The sequence below is a fragment of the Cryptotermes secundus genome, unplaced genomic scaffold (genome assembly GCF_002891405.2).
Source record: "Cryptotermes secundus unplaced genomic scaffold, Csec_1.0 scaffold319, whole genome shotgun sequence".
NCBI classification, from domain to species: Eukaryota; Metazoa; Arthropoda; class Insecta; order Blattodea; family Kalotermitidae; genus Cryptotermes; species Cryptotermes secundus.
In genome coordinates, this window is record NW_019724587.1 from 2,081,371 (window position 1) to 2,098,259 (window position 16,889).

The 16,889-nt window shown below is 40.0% G+C and overlaps 2 protein-coding genes across 2 annotated transcripts in view; one reads left to right on the forward strand and one right to left on the reverse strand.

The window, feature by feature from the left end:
- The window catches only part of LOC111862317, a 364,800-nt gene that overhangs the window by 224,912 nt on the left and 122,999 nt on the right, over nucleotides 1–16,889 (forward strand). The gene's annotated exons all lie outside the window — the stretch shown is intronic.
- LOC111862316 lies at nucleotides 13–9,169 on the reverse strand. Its single transcript, XM_023847601.2, has 4 exons — nucleotides 8,981–9,169; nucleotides 3,926–4,179; nucleotides 1,111–1,287; nucleotides 13–75 (listed from the first exon to the last, which is right to left on the reverse strand). The coding sequence occupies exons 1-4, from the start codon at nucleotides 9,006–9,008 to the stop codon at nucleotides 31–33; spliced, it is 504 nt and encodes a 167-aa protein (XP_023703369.1). The 5' UTR covers nucleotides 9,009–9,169; the 3' UTR covers nucleotides 13–30.

Sequence of the window (16,889 nt, forward strand, 5' to 3'; positions counted from 1 at the left end):
TTTTTTTTTTTTCGAGGAACTGCGATGTCCTTAATCAAAAACCGGGGTAATGAAGCCACAGTTTTCGCATTCCGACTGAAAAAAAAAGAATTAAATGCATTTATTAGTTTATTCCATTAGATTATCATACTCTTCTGCCTTCTTTCGAAAGCAGGGCTGATCTAATATTTTAGTCCACGGAGGACGAAGGATGATTTGTTAGTGGGGTCAGTATCACACTGAAAGCATTAGATTTTGAATGATTAAATTAAGCATATGGGCCGATCTTGTTAACAAGTACACGTGCTTTTATTATTATTGTTGTTGTTGTGGTGGTGGTGGTGGTGGTGGTGGTGGTGGTCATCGAAAATTCTAAGTAACGTGATATCCATTTTGTATATGTGTGGGTGTTGGTGCATGCGCACTCTCAGTTGTGTAGCCTACATATTTACGTTTAAGACACGTAACTAATCACCAGTATTTTGATGGGGCATCCGGAAATCCAAAACTGCTAATATCAGAACACCTGATTGGACACCTCCAAACAGTAGCATCTATATCATTAAGATCCATCTTCTGTCTGTCATTTTAAGGGGAGGGGCACGTGTTAACGCAGTTGGTTGAAGCACTATGCTGCAAGCCGGAAGGTCGCGGGTTCTATTCCTGAGTAGATCATTGAATTTTTAAAATGACTTAATACTTCCAGCCGCACTATGACCCCGAGGTATACTCAGACTCTGACAGACATGAGTACCAGGAATCTTCCTGGGGCAAAGGGTGAAGTTCGGCCGGCGCGAGAATCTTCCTGGGGCAAAGGGTGAAGTTCGGCCGGCGCGAAAGTTTCACTACCGCAGCGCTGTAACCCGATTGTTTACAATAAGGGGGAGAGCGTCGATGTCCTTGTTGTTGGACCCGTAAGAATAAGGAAATACATGGCGAGACACACGCGTTAACAAAAGCATCATAAAGATAAATCAAAAGCAGTTGGAAATCAGGTACATTTTTGTGGGATACTCACTGAAAATTATTGTCTGGCTGTAAGAGTGATGTTCTAAATCGATAACTCCAGAGAACGCCTTTTGTTATGGTAAATGAGGTATGGTTTCGGGAGCTATGGTAGATAATACATACCAAGTGGTGGGGTTCGTCGGAATCTCCGTACATGCTGAGACGGTGGTACTGGGAACGGTTTTCGCTGAACATCGCCAGATTGTTTAATTGCAGTCCAGTTGGGGTAACGAAGCCTGACCAATTGCGGATGTTACCAGGCAGATCCAGTATGTCTCGAACCTCGTATATTATTAATGTCTGAAAGATTATTATGAAACATATGAATAGATCACCAATACTGATGTGTTTACATTTTCTCGCTGATACAAGCTCACCCAAATTAATTTTTGGACATTTGCAGTCCCTTTGTGTTTATCTCTTTTTGTTATTGCTTTGTTACCAGTAAACTAGAATACAAAATTGTGTGTTACCAATTCTGTTAGAAAACATCAGTGTTGAAGTTTGGAGCAGTAGATTAACACATTAACAGTCACAAAAAAAAAAGTAAAAATTGTCCCTGTGACTAGTTAGTTAAGCACTATGCCACGAAGACTTATGGGGGAGTGGAGGGATAGCTCCAATTTTGTTCACACACTAGATAGAGTTGAGTGATCAGCTTCACACGCTTGCCGTTTTATCCCTTGGGAACGAACCCCAGAGTAAGTCAGAACGCTATGAAGAAGAGAAAATTGTGCAATGCCGGGAATCGAACCCGGTACGTCCAGTCCATTGCTCGTCGCTGTACCAACTCCCTAATAACTGAGGCTAAGGAATATTAATAGTGACTAATAATGCGATACCGAAGTGAACGGAGTTCATGGAGGTAGGTCTAGGCCCACTGGGGCTGTAGTGCCAGGGGGAAAAAAATAATGCGATGGAAATAATGTTACGCATTTGGTTAATTCATCGCCTTTGAAATCAACATATCGACATGAGGAATAATCTCTCCTGAAATTACTGTTGTATAATATGTGAAGGAAGCAGAATAGAGGCAAACGTATAAAACAAAATCTAAAAAATAAAAAGCAACCGGTTTGGGATAGACTTAAAAATAAAAATATGATTTATTTTGTAAATATTTTCGTCTATAACAAAGAATTTTAAACCTATATAACAACTTGAGTTATCATTTAATTTCATTCTGACATTGATTTTATAACGCTCATCGAACTAAGCAGATGCGAGAGAGATCACAATAATATGACAAAACTTCCGTAGTGAGACTGGGCATAAAAACATACAGGCATATATATATATATATGTGTCACCGTAAGAAATTATTTTTAAATGCAACTTCCAACAAAATTCCAAGAAATTTTGAATTGCTCGTAAAATTTAAATTCCTGAAAATAAATCGGATTTCATCACAGTATACGAAAACAAAACATAACTTACTGGGACACAAGGACTGCTAGAAATGTGATCTTCGAAAGTTGTTTTATATTTTGTTGTCATGAAGAGTACCTAAATATTGGTCAATTTTTGCTTTGTATGTCTGGTTAAAAAAGCCTGACCTCCATTCAAACCAAATGCACATTCTTTTAACCTTTGTCTTCATATCACCATTTTTATATAAAGCAGATCATTCGCTCCTCTTCTTGTCATTTCAACTTGGACCTTGTCAGGTTCCTTCTACTTCCTCGTCTACTTTGAAACATTTTTTTCGAAAATTTTTGATCCTTTCTAATTACATGTCCCAAACGCTTTAATACCCAATATCAGATCAGGAGTTTTATATAATCCTTTTATTTCTTGTCCAGTTCTGATTCTTCACACTTCTTCCACATTCCTTCCTCAGAAATTTTCTATACCAAGTATTTAATATTGTCACGTGTGGGGGGGGGGTTCGCGTAACGAAAATGATGGTTTCAAGTTCGGATGATTGGATAGAGCCGAAACGTGATTACTGAGAACATTCCGCGTTTGTCTCTCTTGATTTGTTTGAGTGCCCCTCATAGATCGGGTATGGGTGTAGGTCCACAGAGGGCAAAGCAGGGCTGGAGGGAGAAATATAATTAATCACAACTTTATCATCATTTTATTCTTCATATTCTGGTGGTTTTACCGTTGATTTTCTTCATTTCTTCACTTTCCCTTCTTTTCGTCTTATTTCTTTTTATCCAGATTATCTTTCCCTTTGATTTCTGATAGTTTGTTGTTGCTCTTTCTTCTTCCCCTACTATTTCCTCATATTTGGACAGCTTCCCTTGCATTGCCTCCTTTCCTTGAAAGCTCCTTGCCCTGTAATTCCGCCACTCCTTGATCAGTGTGAACGTCATCTGCTCCATATCGTTCGTATTCGCCAGTTGATACGTATTCATGCTGTTCGCATCCCAGAGATACTATTTCTCCAGTTTGATCGTGTTCCGCGGATGCTATTTTTACACCATTCTCGCCTTTCTGAGATGTTGTTTCGCGCTGCTTTGATCCGCGTGCTGTTGGCGCAATATATTGCTCTTGCTCCAAGTTCCTCGGACCCATGACATGCTGTTGCTGCATATTCCTCGTATCGACGCGCTGCTCCTCCAAACTGCTGGTAACCCTGTGTTATCGCCACTCTATTTTGAACATAAACACGGTGGAATGCAGTCTCACTTTTCCACAACAACATATCACCTTCGTACCATGGGGATGTTATTGCTTCATGCAGTTTGAATCGCCCGTAGGTCATTGCCCCTGAGTTCTCTACTGGTAGTTCCGTCACACTTCCTTCATTTTCTTGTGTTTACGCATCTACATTTCCATTTTTCTCGCTCCACGATCTTCTCTTTCTTTTGTAACCTTTATCCTTATTACCCAATTTGTCGTGTTTTCCTCCTTAATAATTTATGTTCCTTACACCGAAGATATAACCGTCATATTCATCGAGTTTAAGCTTTTCGAGGTTCTTTCTTACCGCAGCCTCCTGTTCCTTCGAACATTCAAACACCGGTTCGTCCGCCTTGGAGGATCTGTCCGATCCTGTCTCACCGGTGCTGGAATTCTCTTCTTCGCTGTCTGTGGCCGTACCTTCAGTCGTAGTCTCCGTAGAGATGTCGTCGGAGTAGGAGTCACTGGATTCACTGTTAGACTGTGGCGTAGCGGGCCTGCCTCCGATGATGTTTTCTGCGTCACCTGCCTCTTCAGGGAGGTGTTCTTCCAGTGCGGGTCCTGCACGATACAACAGATTTATAATTGATGGGACATGCACTTACAGGACAGTGTTAGTGTACAACTACAAGCTTGCAAGGACGGAGTGTATTGGCAATATCACCATAGTAGTTGAAAGTGAAAGATTTTCTGATCCACTCGATATCCGATTAGAGCTCCAGTTAATTTAAAGCAAGAGAACATATTCTGTGGATTTTACTTGGCAATTTATATAGAAATAACTCTCAACACCTTTTTTTTATATACAAAATATTTAACATTTTGCTTAATATGCCATTTTGCAACCTTTTGTTGGGAATGTACCAAAAATAAGAACAAGTAAAGTTCATATGCTCTACGAACGAAGATACCTCATAACTTTTGTAGGCAACTTTATGGAAGAAAATTCCTTAGTAATTGTGTCTGAATTTCCTATTGGCGTATGATAACTGAAAGCATGTTGAAAGTACATAGAATCTAGTAAATTTATAATGACCCATCGCAGTGAGGGCGCGGTAACTGAACTGTCTTCGCTCACTAGGACGTTGAGATCGTGAATTCGAATCCCACTCAAGATATAAATGTCTGTGTGTGCGTTTATTCTGTTTGTGTTTTCCTGTGTGTAGGTAGCGACCTTGCGACGAGCTGATTTTTCATCCAAGGTGTCCTACCGTCTGTGTAAAAAAAAAGTACGAAACTGAAGACGACAAGGCCCAAGAAAGGGCTATAGGGCCATTGATGGAAGAATGAAATTAAAATTATAATGATGACGTACAGGTCTACGTCACTAACTGATTATGTTACCCCCTCGTCCCCATAACAGATGGAGTAGAACTGCGAATTTTAATCTGAGGTTCTCACAGCGATGACAATCTCAACTTGCTGCTAGCATCTTATTCTTTCTGGCTTAGCATCTTAGAACGTGATGAAGGAGGCATTGCTTTCCTCTCGAACGTCTGTGATCGTATACTGACTACACAATTTTACTTCCGAGAAGATACTTCGGCCTGAATATCGAAATAATATATGTATCGGATATGTTCAGGTCACAACTCTAGCTCAATGTTGTAATGGCAGCTTATCCGTACCAGACTGGCCGGTGGTGAGAGTGTCATAAGCCTAAGTATAAACCTAGAAAGTGTAACGCTTTTTCTAAAAAATGATGAAACATCTTAAAATAAATTTTAGAATTTGAGCTGTCAACGTCTATCTGTATGGCAATAACGGTGGGTCGACGTCATACACAGAGGCTCTTTGCATAATTTTCGTACAGGTTGTGTCTCCATCCATGTCTGTCATCCGTCTGTATATTCTCTGAAACCGTTGGAGGATTTTTGTTCGAATTTGTTGCCGACATCAGCACTACAAGTCAACTCCTGTCCCCGTCGGTCCAGCAGGCCTTGTAACCTTAATTTTCGTGATGTACAAATTGCAAACATTTTTATATTACAAAATATAGTATATTTAAAATAAGCTTTAAAAAGTCATTATTTTCTTACTTAATCAAGCACTATGCCATGAAGACATGTGGACGATTGCAGGTATAGCTCCACGACTATTGACCCCGGCACTATTATTTGTTTTACCTGTATTTACTTCTAGAACAGTCTCCTGATTGGCGTCTAATTTAGACTGCTTTCCTCGTACTCTACGATCCGATAAACAACTGACAGGGTATTTAACAAGTCCCTCCGGAAACCTCATCTGTAGATCAGATACATAACTCCAAGGGTACTGTGATTCTAAATTATTGTAGAACTATAAAACTCATACGTATTAAGACAGCCTCGATCCAGACAACAGGGTTTGAGATTTACTCAAATTTTAGTTCTAATGTTTCGTTGTGAAAGACACATAAAATCCTGTCTAGCTTCAACTCAACTTGCCTACGCATGGTTTATGTCTGAGAAACCTAATTAGAGTTCTTAAAGAAGAAGAAAGCACTTCCGTGCCCTTATTTGGAAAAATTTACAAGCGCTAGGGAGCTAAGAAATAGGTCATCTGGAAGACCGAGGACAAGATGGGAGTACAATATTAAAATAGATCTTAGAATTATAGGATATGTGTGTACTGGCTTGATGTGGCCTAGGATAGGAACCAGTGGGACGCTGTTGAGAACTTTATAGTTAAAATTAAATTTTCATAAAAACCAAGGAATTTCTTGACCATCTAATTTACTGTTACCGTCGCAAAACAATAATTTAAGGCAAAAAAGTTATAATTGGCCAATTAGTTCTTTGAAGTTTAAATTTCATCTAAATACTATTTGAATTCAATTTCTTCCTAGAAGTCACACAGCATCGCCATTGCAAATGCCTGCCGGTTAATACTGTTCGGAGCTTATTCTGGCAATCTGTAAACACACGGCAGGGCTGCAGAGCGTTAAGGCAAGTGGTACATAGAGCAACCACAAGAAACTATCACCTTCTAATATACAGAGTGTCTACATAGTCAGGTTTTCTCTTGGCCTGTAGTGTTTCTGATGTGATGGGACTGGAATTCAGTCCGAAGACTCACAGCAATATGACAATAAATCCCATATACAAGTATTTTTGTTTATGCCAAAGTCCTCCCTTATCTTTGTTTCCCTTTGTCGTGAAACAAGACCTCGAAGAGTGTATTCTTGTGACGTCATTTTATTATTTAACGCCGTAATTACAATTCAAGTAACTATAACGCAGAGCCGCGCCGTAGCTCAAGCGGTTAGTCGCTGGCTTCCCACCGCGCGGCCCGGATTCGATCCCGGGTCTAGTCAAGTGGGATTTGTGGTGGACTAAGTGGCGCTGGGGCAGGTTTTCTCCGAGTACTTCGGTTCCTCTGCCAATCTTCATTCCACCAACTACTTCACAGTCACCCTCACCTATCATCTGAGGCTGGAACAATAAGCCAGGAGTGGCCGCAGTACAAGGGACTTAGTCTCACCCCACTAACATTATAAAAACTATAACGCAAAATGTTGAACAAGTCGTTTCACAGTCGCTCCTTCTGTATTAACAACTCTCAAATATTCTAAATCGAGCCAGCTGAATGCAGTCCACACATGTAAAATTACGTTACATTTTTTAAGACCTCTTTAGTATCCTCTCTTCCACACGTACTCTTCTGCCAAGGTTTCTTATCTTCCAGGATTTCAAGTTAAATTTAAATGAAGTTCTCATGTCTCCGGTGCGTTCTCTAAGCCTCGACACGGCACGCCCAACAGGAATATATTTATTACTTGGCGACGGAATTAGCCCAACAGATTGTAACAGATATACGTATACGAATTCTTTTCTTCTTATTCCCGAGTTTCACTAACTAATGGCAAATTTTAATAGTTAAAAGAAAAAGATATGATTGTGTTTACAAACCTGTACTGAATTTATCTTATTATGTATTAAAAGCATAATAATATTTATTATATCAATCTTCCGTGCAAAAGTTCATTTAAAATACTTTACTGTAGGAAAAAACTTGTAGAAAATTTAACAAATTTAACTGCAATTTGATATATAAATTTCCACTGACAACTGTCCGCGTCTATATCTGGCCGTTTACAACAGAATACGTTGTGAACTTGGTCGAATTCATTATGCAGGATAAGGCTAGTTATGAGTGAGACATAAGGGCCACTTCCTTCATTTCCACGAAACAGAAGCAACCACTGCCTGGACACTTGTTGCCATATTTCTTCTTACTCGCAACCCAAGGGTGAAGTCTGAAAACGGGCCCAAGTGAATCATTTCTAACTTCTCGTTTTACGAATTACTGATTTCTCATTCGAACCTTTTGCAAAATTTTACCAGTCTGAAGAAAAAAACGCTAATTTTACTATCAGAATCATTAAAAATATATAGTTTGGCGTGGAGACCATTGTCTCCATTGTCTCCAGACAACAGTCTGTTTGTTGAAACGCCTTAAGTTGTAATATTTCAATGAGCAATAGGTCTGATTTTTTACAGATTCGTATTTTGCCTAAACAAAATTCAGAAAGAAAAGCTTGGATTTATGTAATACTTGAAACAATTACGAAATAATTTAGGCGCTCAATTATACAGATATTTAAACAAAGGAGAAATATAAGTTTTAGGGTTATTACAACATGGTTATGACGAGTTATTACTCTTGAAACATAACGCTTCGGCAGAGCATTTCGCCTCCATCTCACAGTTTATTCTTCGAACCTGAGGATGGGGACATTTTCCATCGAAAAGTATGTTCACTTTCTACAGACCAGAGAGTGCAATCTCCGAAAGATAGAACGTTTTTAAAAACTACAAATATTATTCTATTTTTCGAGATATGTCTGTCCGTTACTTAACAGAATGATTTATTTTAAATAAAATCCACAATTCCAGCACAGTTGAAGAGGCAAAATTTGTAATAATTTTGATTTTAGAAGCTGTAGTTAAAATTCTTAACTGTGTTAGTGGTACTATGAAAGCATTCCCATAAAATCGACAGGTTGGCTAAAACGTATTATAAATTAATTTAATTTGGTATAATTGTCAATTTTATTTTTTAAGGACCTCACAAGCACTCCTGCTTCTCATGATCACCGCGAACNAACCCCGGCCGCTGAGGTCAGAAGCCGCCGAATAACCGCTTGATCTATGGCGGGGCCTAAATCAATAGGTTAGTAAAAACATTTAATAGATTAATTAAATTTGGCATGATTTTATTTTTTAAGGACCTCACAAGCACTCCTGCGTCTCGTGATCTCCGCGAAGATGAATTATTCTATAACTAATACGAAATGCATGCCTATACAAAGAAAACAACCAGACTAATATCGGAATGGAAGCAATTGCACATGTTACAGCAAAATATGAGGTTGCCTTACCTTGGATGTTGTACTGAACCTCGGACATTACACGCCTCACTATCAACCCGCTACAGATACTGACAGCTCTGACCGCTCTGGCCCTTCGTGCACGTACTCTAAGCCATCTACTCTTACAGTAGTGTACCGTTAATGTCTCCAAGAAAGTACCATCCCTTCGTGAGAATGGGCACGTATTCGTTCGCTTGAAAAGAGGGAGGGAATTTGACTAAAATCCTACCAATAGGTTTCAAATTATAAGATTCAAGCAATCGTGTTCCGTCTATCTAACTTTGCGTTTTGCTTTTATGCCCTCTATGTGCAACTTCGGTAACTACTCACTCGTCGATTTCCTTCATTTAGACTACAAGTTTAGGCCTAACCGGCCATCTTCAGGTGTAAAGGTTGTTGTGATTTCAGAATCTGCTGCTCACTGTAAAGCTCCTTTTTTTCTCTTATGTGGTCGCCTCATTAGGTTAAGCAATAAATTCTAGCATCAATTGTGTTTAAGAGCATCGACGCTGGTTGATTCTCTACTCACGCTCCTACTTTTAACCAATTTACTTATTGCTCCTTACTGTAGTGAGTAGATTGTAAATTCTCAGAGAAATAAAAAAAATGTGGTCGCCTGAGATTAGTTCTGGTTAAATGGGTTAACCATCTGTTTTAATTTTGGTGACCTTGAGTTTTATGTGTTTGTCTTATGGGTTTCTTTGATTTGTTTGCTGTGGCTGTCTTGAGTGATGGCGGACTAAACAAAAAACACTCTCGCCCCAACAAGAGCACTCAAGAACCACAATCAGCAAACCAAAGAAAACCATAAGTTAAATAAGTGCAGCTCAAGGACGTCAAAATCTAAAACAGTTGGTTAACCCATTTAACCATAAGTAATCCGAGGCAACCACATAGGAGAAACAAAGAAGCTTTACAGTGAGCAACAGATTCTGTAATCACAACAACCTTTACACCTGAAGATGGCCGGTTAGGCCTAAACTTATAGTGTAAATGAAGGAAATGACGATTGAACAATAACTGAAGTTTCACATAGACGGCGTGTCAGAAATGTAGTGCAACAGGATGCTGCAATGTAACATTATAAATATTCCCTATATATTTGCATTAAAGGGCGCCGATATAGTGGAGTAGTTATAGCGACTGGCTACGGGATGGACGACTGAGGGGTCAGAGTTCGAGTCCCGGTAGGGTCAAGAATTTTCTCCACGTTGTCGAAATCTGCTCAGTGGCCCACCCAGTCTCTTATCCAATGGTACCGGGGGTTCTTTCCCCGGGGCTAAAGCGGCCGGGGTTTGAAGCTGACCGATCACCTCCTACTAATGTCGAAATCAAGATAATATGGATCTATACATCCATCTATGCCTTCAGGGCGTAGTGCTTAATTAGTTAAACATAGGGACAATTTTACCCTATATTTGCATAGAGGCTAGTTTTGTTTACTTAATTCTCAAAGCTTCCTTATAAAAAAAACTCCGTGGCATGTAGTCCGCAAGCGAATTATACTGACCGAGCGACCTCCGCTTTTCGGTAAAGTTAGTGCCAACTTTCGCGGATAGAGAATGTCGCGTGGTCAGCGCAACGGAAACCCACGGCCGTTAATCTCAATTTTCTGGACCTGGGTCGCTATTTCCTTGAAATAGCTCCTCAGTTATCCTCACGACGCTGAGTGGACCCCGTTTCAGACACACTACTTCTGAGAAAATCTGGTAGCGCCAGGAATCGAACCCGGGACCTCCGGAACTCTGACCACTAGACCACAGAGACGGTCCAAAGCTTCCTTTTATTGAAGAATATTGTCTTTTTTTTTTAACGTGGTGTAGTTCGGTAAAAGTCCACCTACGTTTCCCAGGAATATGATGTAACGGATTTGATCAACGCGTGCCAGGCAACAGCTCTCTAAACACGTTCCAACATGCAACAATAGATGATGTGTTTTCGATGTCGTCCGTGCCGAGCAGCATTGGAACAACTGGGTTATGAAACCCGTTTCTAAACAACGGCTCGGTAAGCACACTTCAGCATAAGCAGTGACGTCATTAACAATAGAGACTGTGTTTTCCTTAGGGTCTGTGCACAGTGCTTGTAAGGGAAGTGAATGCAATGACACATTTAGTTCAGGGGCAGTTACGAATCAGTTGTAAACTTAAGGAGTGAGTCCTTAATTATTTTTTGTTCCGAGGTTACAGGGTGCTTGAAGACGAAATAGCAAGGAGAGCCAGATCAGTCCAGCCCATACCACCCCATCCCATCTCTCTAAGAACCATTTTAGTATTACCCATTCACCTACATCTAATTATACATGACGAAGTACAACAAGTTATGAAGCTCCTCATTATGTAGTTTTCTCAAACGTCCATTCACTTCATTTCTCTTCGGTCCAAATATTCTCATTACCCTATTCTCAAACACCCTAGTCTGTGTTCCTCCGTTAATATCAGAGACAAAATTTCACGCCCATAAGAACGACATTCAAAATTAGAATTGTGTATATTCTGATTTTTATGTTTTCAGACAGCAGACGAGCAGACGAAAAGTTCTGGACTGAATGGTAGCAAGCATTACTTGAATTCAATCTGCTCTTAATTTCCTCTTGAATGAGGTTCTGATTTCTTATAGTAGTTCTCAAATATCTGGACTTTGGCACATTTTCAAAACATCTGTTACCTGCCTGTATGTCCTGATTTGGCCCTGAATTCTGGTAAAGACACAGCAACATATACTTAGTTTTTCTTCTAGACGAGCCTCCTTACAAGCGTCAATTATAGTTTGTGTGTTTATCTGTATGGTCTCCGTATTATCTCCCAGTATTGTAGCATAGACGACGTGTAGCTGATGTGTCCCATTTAATTTCAGTTCCACTTCGTTTTCCTGAACCTTCCTCATGGCATAGTCTAAACCAAAATTGAAAAGCAGTGACGATAAACCATCTCCTTGTTTTCGAACATTTTGAATAGGAATGTTATCAGACAAATATTTACCTACACGAACTTTACTATATGTTTCGTTTAAACGTGTTTTAACCAGCCTACTTTCAGGGGGCACACGGTAGCGTATTTTGTTGAGGCACTACGCTACAAGGCGGTAGTCGCGGGTTCGTTTCCCAGTCAAGTTCAATTGCCCTAATCCTTCCAACAGCACTATGGCCCTGGAGTCAACTGAGCCTCTAACAGAAATGAATACAAGAAATCTTCCTGGGGTACAGGGCGGCCGTCGTGTGAGGCTGCAAACTTCGCCATTTGTGAGAAGATTGTCTAGAAGTTGCGGGAACCTCGACGTTCCACAACCCTATAGAGCTTCACGGTCTGTTACAGGGATAATTTTACCTTTTTACCTAGTTTCATGGATACCCGAAACTCCATGAGAATATGGTACAATACTACCCTCATAACTGAATTATAGGTTCTTTTGAAGTCTACCAATCGCTGTTATACTGTCCCATTGTACTCCCACTTTTTCTCCCGATGCTACAAAACTGGTCTCGTGTGGGAATCGCGCGGTGACCCGACTTTTGTAGGTAAATACATGTAAATGGTCTGCATCCAGATTTCATTGCCAACGCACTGATGTTTCTTGCGAAAGATGTTGCGTCGCCATGTGACTGAATGACTTACGGAGCTGTCTCACAAGCGAAATGAGTGCCCATTTTGTTGCTTTCGAAATCAAGAGGCCATTTGAAGATAATTTTCATGAAAACGAAACCGGTGTCTGGGCTACCGTTTCTTTAATATGGTAGAATGAATCGGATTTTTAAATAATATATACCTCAGTTGGTTCAGCGACAAACTACGGGATGGAGGCCCAGGTTTCAATTCCCAGATTGGGCAAGAGATATCGTCCAGACCGGTACTGGCGCCCACCCTGCCTTCTATCCTATGGTTCCCGCGGGCTCTTTCCCTGGGGGTAAAGCGGTTGGGGCGTGCAGTCAACGACTCATCTGCATCTAGTGCTGAGATCAAGAATTATGGAGCCATACCTCCATTCCCCCATATGTCTGTATGGCATAGTACTTAATAAATTAAGCACGGAAACAAAATTACATTTATGTGACAGTGTTTATAAACAATTTAATTAAACTGTTGTGTTTATTAGCGATAATTGACGGAGTTAGGATTGTTGAATGGATCTATTGCACTTCATACATTCTCACGTCTCGGGACTACAGGCAATACAGCGCTATCGCTATTCTAAGCACTTTACAGTTCACTGTTACACAGTTACTAGGGTTCTCAATTTTCACTAGTCGTATCTTGGCAACGGTATTTCACAGTCGCACTGTCACTTCAAATCGCATATGAAGTCTTCTTTTCACAGCGTAATTCCTTTCTTGCCCTTCTTCTGCAGCTGCCAATTCCGAAGACTCGACNTTATTGCACCTCATACCTTCCCACAACTCGGGACTACAGGCAATACAGCGCTATCGCTATTCTGCACACTTTCCAGTTCACCGTTACACANTCTTGGCAACGGTATTTCACAGTCGCACTGTCACTTCAAATCGCATATGAAGTCTTCTTTTCACAGCGTAATTCCTTTCTTGCCCTTCTTCTGCAGCTGCCAATTCCGAAGACTCGAGTCAATTCAATTCCTCTGCTCCAAAGCTCATGTCCTGGCAGGCTGGCGTCTCGAAGCTCGAGTCTCCACTCTCGACTACTGCTCTATACTGCTAAACACTTCTTTGTAACCACTTTGCATGGACCACACAGGAAACAGCCTATATTGTTGAGGAGGAGTGTTGACTGCTCCGTTACCTAGCAATGGACGTTCTTCTGTTTGGCACGTTTTCTTTCGCGGGAGTGTGTTTATCGAATCGTTGCCCAGCAGTTGGCATACACACCAAATACGAAATGCATAGGAATAACCTACAAACTTGTCTAATTGTAAGTACGACAATTAGGGTAAGAAATTTAACATTTGTATTATAATACAATAGTATTTGTTGGTTAGGGCTCCTATAAAATTACACACTGTAGAAGTGAGCTCTACGATTCTATACTGTTACTTTGGTAAACAGCAAATACTAGTGGATTTCATAATGTATATGTAGTGTGCTTTAAAATTCAGCTATTCATTACTTTCTCACAACTAGTTTCTGAAGCTGAACAGAATTCCCAACAAATCTCTGCATTATAAAACAATAGAATCATATGTACTCGTAAATATACACACCCTCATTGGAATCGCAACAAAAAGTTCAGATTAACTGGCTCTGAAATATTATTAGTACTGTTATTTCAAACATTGCAATGGATGTTTTATTTGAATGTCACAAAGCAGAACAATCTGAAGTGACGTTATTGGAATAAATAGCGTTGCAGATTGAGAGGTTTATAAAAAAAATATAATTTTGCTATTTATTATATTTTTGATCAGATAATGCTAACACAAAAGAATATTAGTCACAGAATGAATTATGTAATTTAAAACAATGCTTTACTTAGTTCCCATGTCGCCACAATATGGCGGTCCATTAGGTTGTGAATTGAGGAAGTGGTTCTCTTGATATGAAAGATAGCTGCATAATTATTGAATAAGGAGTCACGGACAGCCAAAAATATGTGGTCCTCGACAGCACTTGGGTTGGGCTTTGGGGCTAACAACTCTTTGCCTGTTTGATGTGAATGTTACACAGGACCTCTGACTTGTAAGAATTTAGTGAAACTACTTTGCCTGAGCAGTTAGTTTCTCAAGAAGGACTCAGCTACACAGAGTCTGTAATGGCTCGAGTTTTCGAGCATATTCTCATGTAATTTCTTTCTGGTGTTACGAACAAAGTGAACTGAGCCGAGATCTTGAGAGGCCAACACATGCTCAGCCACTCAAGAAATTCCCAGAAAATAATGCAACCCGAATGTTTTTACCGTGTTACTAAAGCCCTCCACAAGTCTGTAGCTTGAGCAAGGTAAGTCAGGTATTCACAGTATAATGTTCTTGATTTCGCAAAATTATTAAATATATTTCCCGAAAAGGGAGATGGTAATTTATACTTATATCGGTACCACTGAACGCTTCGTTTGAATTAAATGCGCCGTTGTTCTTCATGAATTTGCTAGCTGGAGAATAGTAGGTACCCTTACTTCTACAGGCTAGCTTCTTCGTGGTACTCACCATTGCGATAGTCGTAGTCGTCGTTTAATCATCATCATTATCATCATCATGAAACAATACACCTCATAGGATACGGACGCTGATGATGGTCCACGAAACTTCTCTGCAAGGAATCAAACCACTTTGGCAAAATTACCGTACACAGTTATGAGATTTGAGATATTCAGGGCGCTGCAGATGCATAATATAGTCTTCTTGTTTATGACGCAAGAGGCCTATAATCTTTAAGTAGCTATCAGCGTTACAGAGGAACTTGTTGCCTCCTTCTTCAAGGGATCCTCAAAACCAACGGTATGTACCTATGTATCTCAACAAATTTTATGTGATTGATTCTTGTGCTATTTAACGTTCTCCATTTCGACTATGTAAGTGATAAGCAGTGAATGATAAGGCTTTTGTGAATATTAAAGGGCGTGGAACGAAGCTGCTTTGGCTCATTTAATATGTTGCATCACCATTTGTCTAGAGTGACTGAGAATAGTACATCTCGATCGATATATCCGAATTTCTGGTCGAGACTGAACCCTCTACGGGAACACCAAAACTCGATCACGAATTTAACTAAATTCTGTTCAGATTTTCTGAGAGGTAGTGGGTCTGGAACGGGGTCCACTCAGCCTCGTGAGGATATTTGAGGAGCTATTTCAAGGAAATAACTGTTCCGGTCTAGAAAACAAAGATTAACTGCCGTGGGGATCCGTTGCGCTGACCACGTGACACACTCTATCCGCTAAATTTGGCACTAACTTCGCCGACAAGCGGCGGTCGTTCGGTCGGTATAGTTCGCTTGCGGACTGCAGGCCAAGGAGCTTTACCAATCAGTAAAAACAGCGTGATAGACGCCCGAACTTTAGCTGGGAGCGACATCAATACCACTGGCTCTAGGATCCAGAGAAGATTTATAGTAATGCAAAAATATGCGATATTTCTTGAGGTAATATTTCTATAGAAAGTAGAATTACATGTCGGCCGTGCGAAGTTTTCGTTTTTCTTTCAGTTTTATGACGTAAACTAATAAAATTGGAGCTTGGCATGTTAAATTTTGCATTGGCTTGAGACAAAAACATGCCTTCACGTTGTGTATGAAACGTCATTTGTAAGCAGAAGTTACAAACATGGCGATGATGAGAAACTTAAAATTGTATCCGACATATTGAACATACGTGTAATTCTTCACAAGAAGAAAATAAGTATAGCGAAAGTAATAGATCTGTTAGGCTAGAAAACTGTGCAGCAAGAAAGTAGAATGTATGTATTAGTCTCAGAACTCCTTTCCACTTTCAGAAAAGCACAACCCTTTTTTATGTTAGCTCCCTTTTTTTTTTATTTGAGATAGATTCATACAATCTGTCCAATTAAGGACAAGGAGCACTTTTGGTGACTGAGGTAACTATGTCATTAACAGTGTTAATAAGGCTATCCCAGTAGATGCCTTAAGATTTGTGGCATGTATACACTTAAAACTAGCTAAATCTATCAGATAGGTCTGACGGCTTGAATCTTTTTAATCTCCTAACTTCATCTTCATGGGTTAGTAGTGAGGCTGCGAGTTCGTTTGGATGTACTTGTAGTCTCCGACTGTACTTAGCACTACACTTTTTAATTTCTTCTCGCACTGTAGATACACTTAAGTCCTTATGTAACACTGTATTGGGCACATACCAGGGCGCATCAACTATTTCTCTGAGAATCTTGTTCTGAAATCGTTGTAGTATTTCCAGGTTTGAATTGCTGGCTGTTCCCCACAGTGATATACCATACGTCCATATAGGTTTGAGTATTGCCTTGTAGAGTAAGAGTTTGCTATTAA

Bases quoted from the DNA above. Each gene is read 5' to 3' on its own strand.
- LOC111862316 (XM_023847601.2), bottom strand. From the start codon at position 9,008: ATGTCCGAGGTTCAGTACAACATCCAAG. The intron at 1,288-3,925 runs GTAAGAAAGAAC...ATAATCTTTCAG, and splicing joins CGAAGGAACAGGAGGCTGCG to ACATTAATAATATACGAGGT. The intron at 76-1,110 runs GTATGTATTATC...TTTTTTTTTCAG, and splicing joins CCGACGAACCCCACCACTTG to TCGGAATGCGAAAACTGTGG.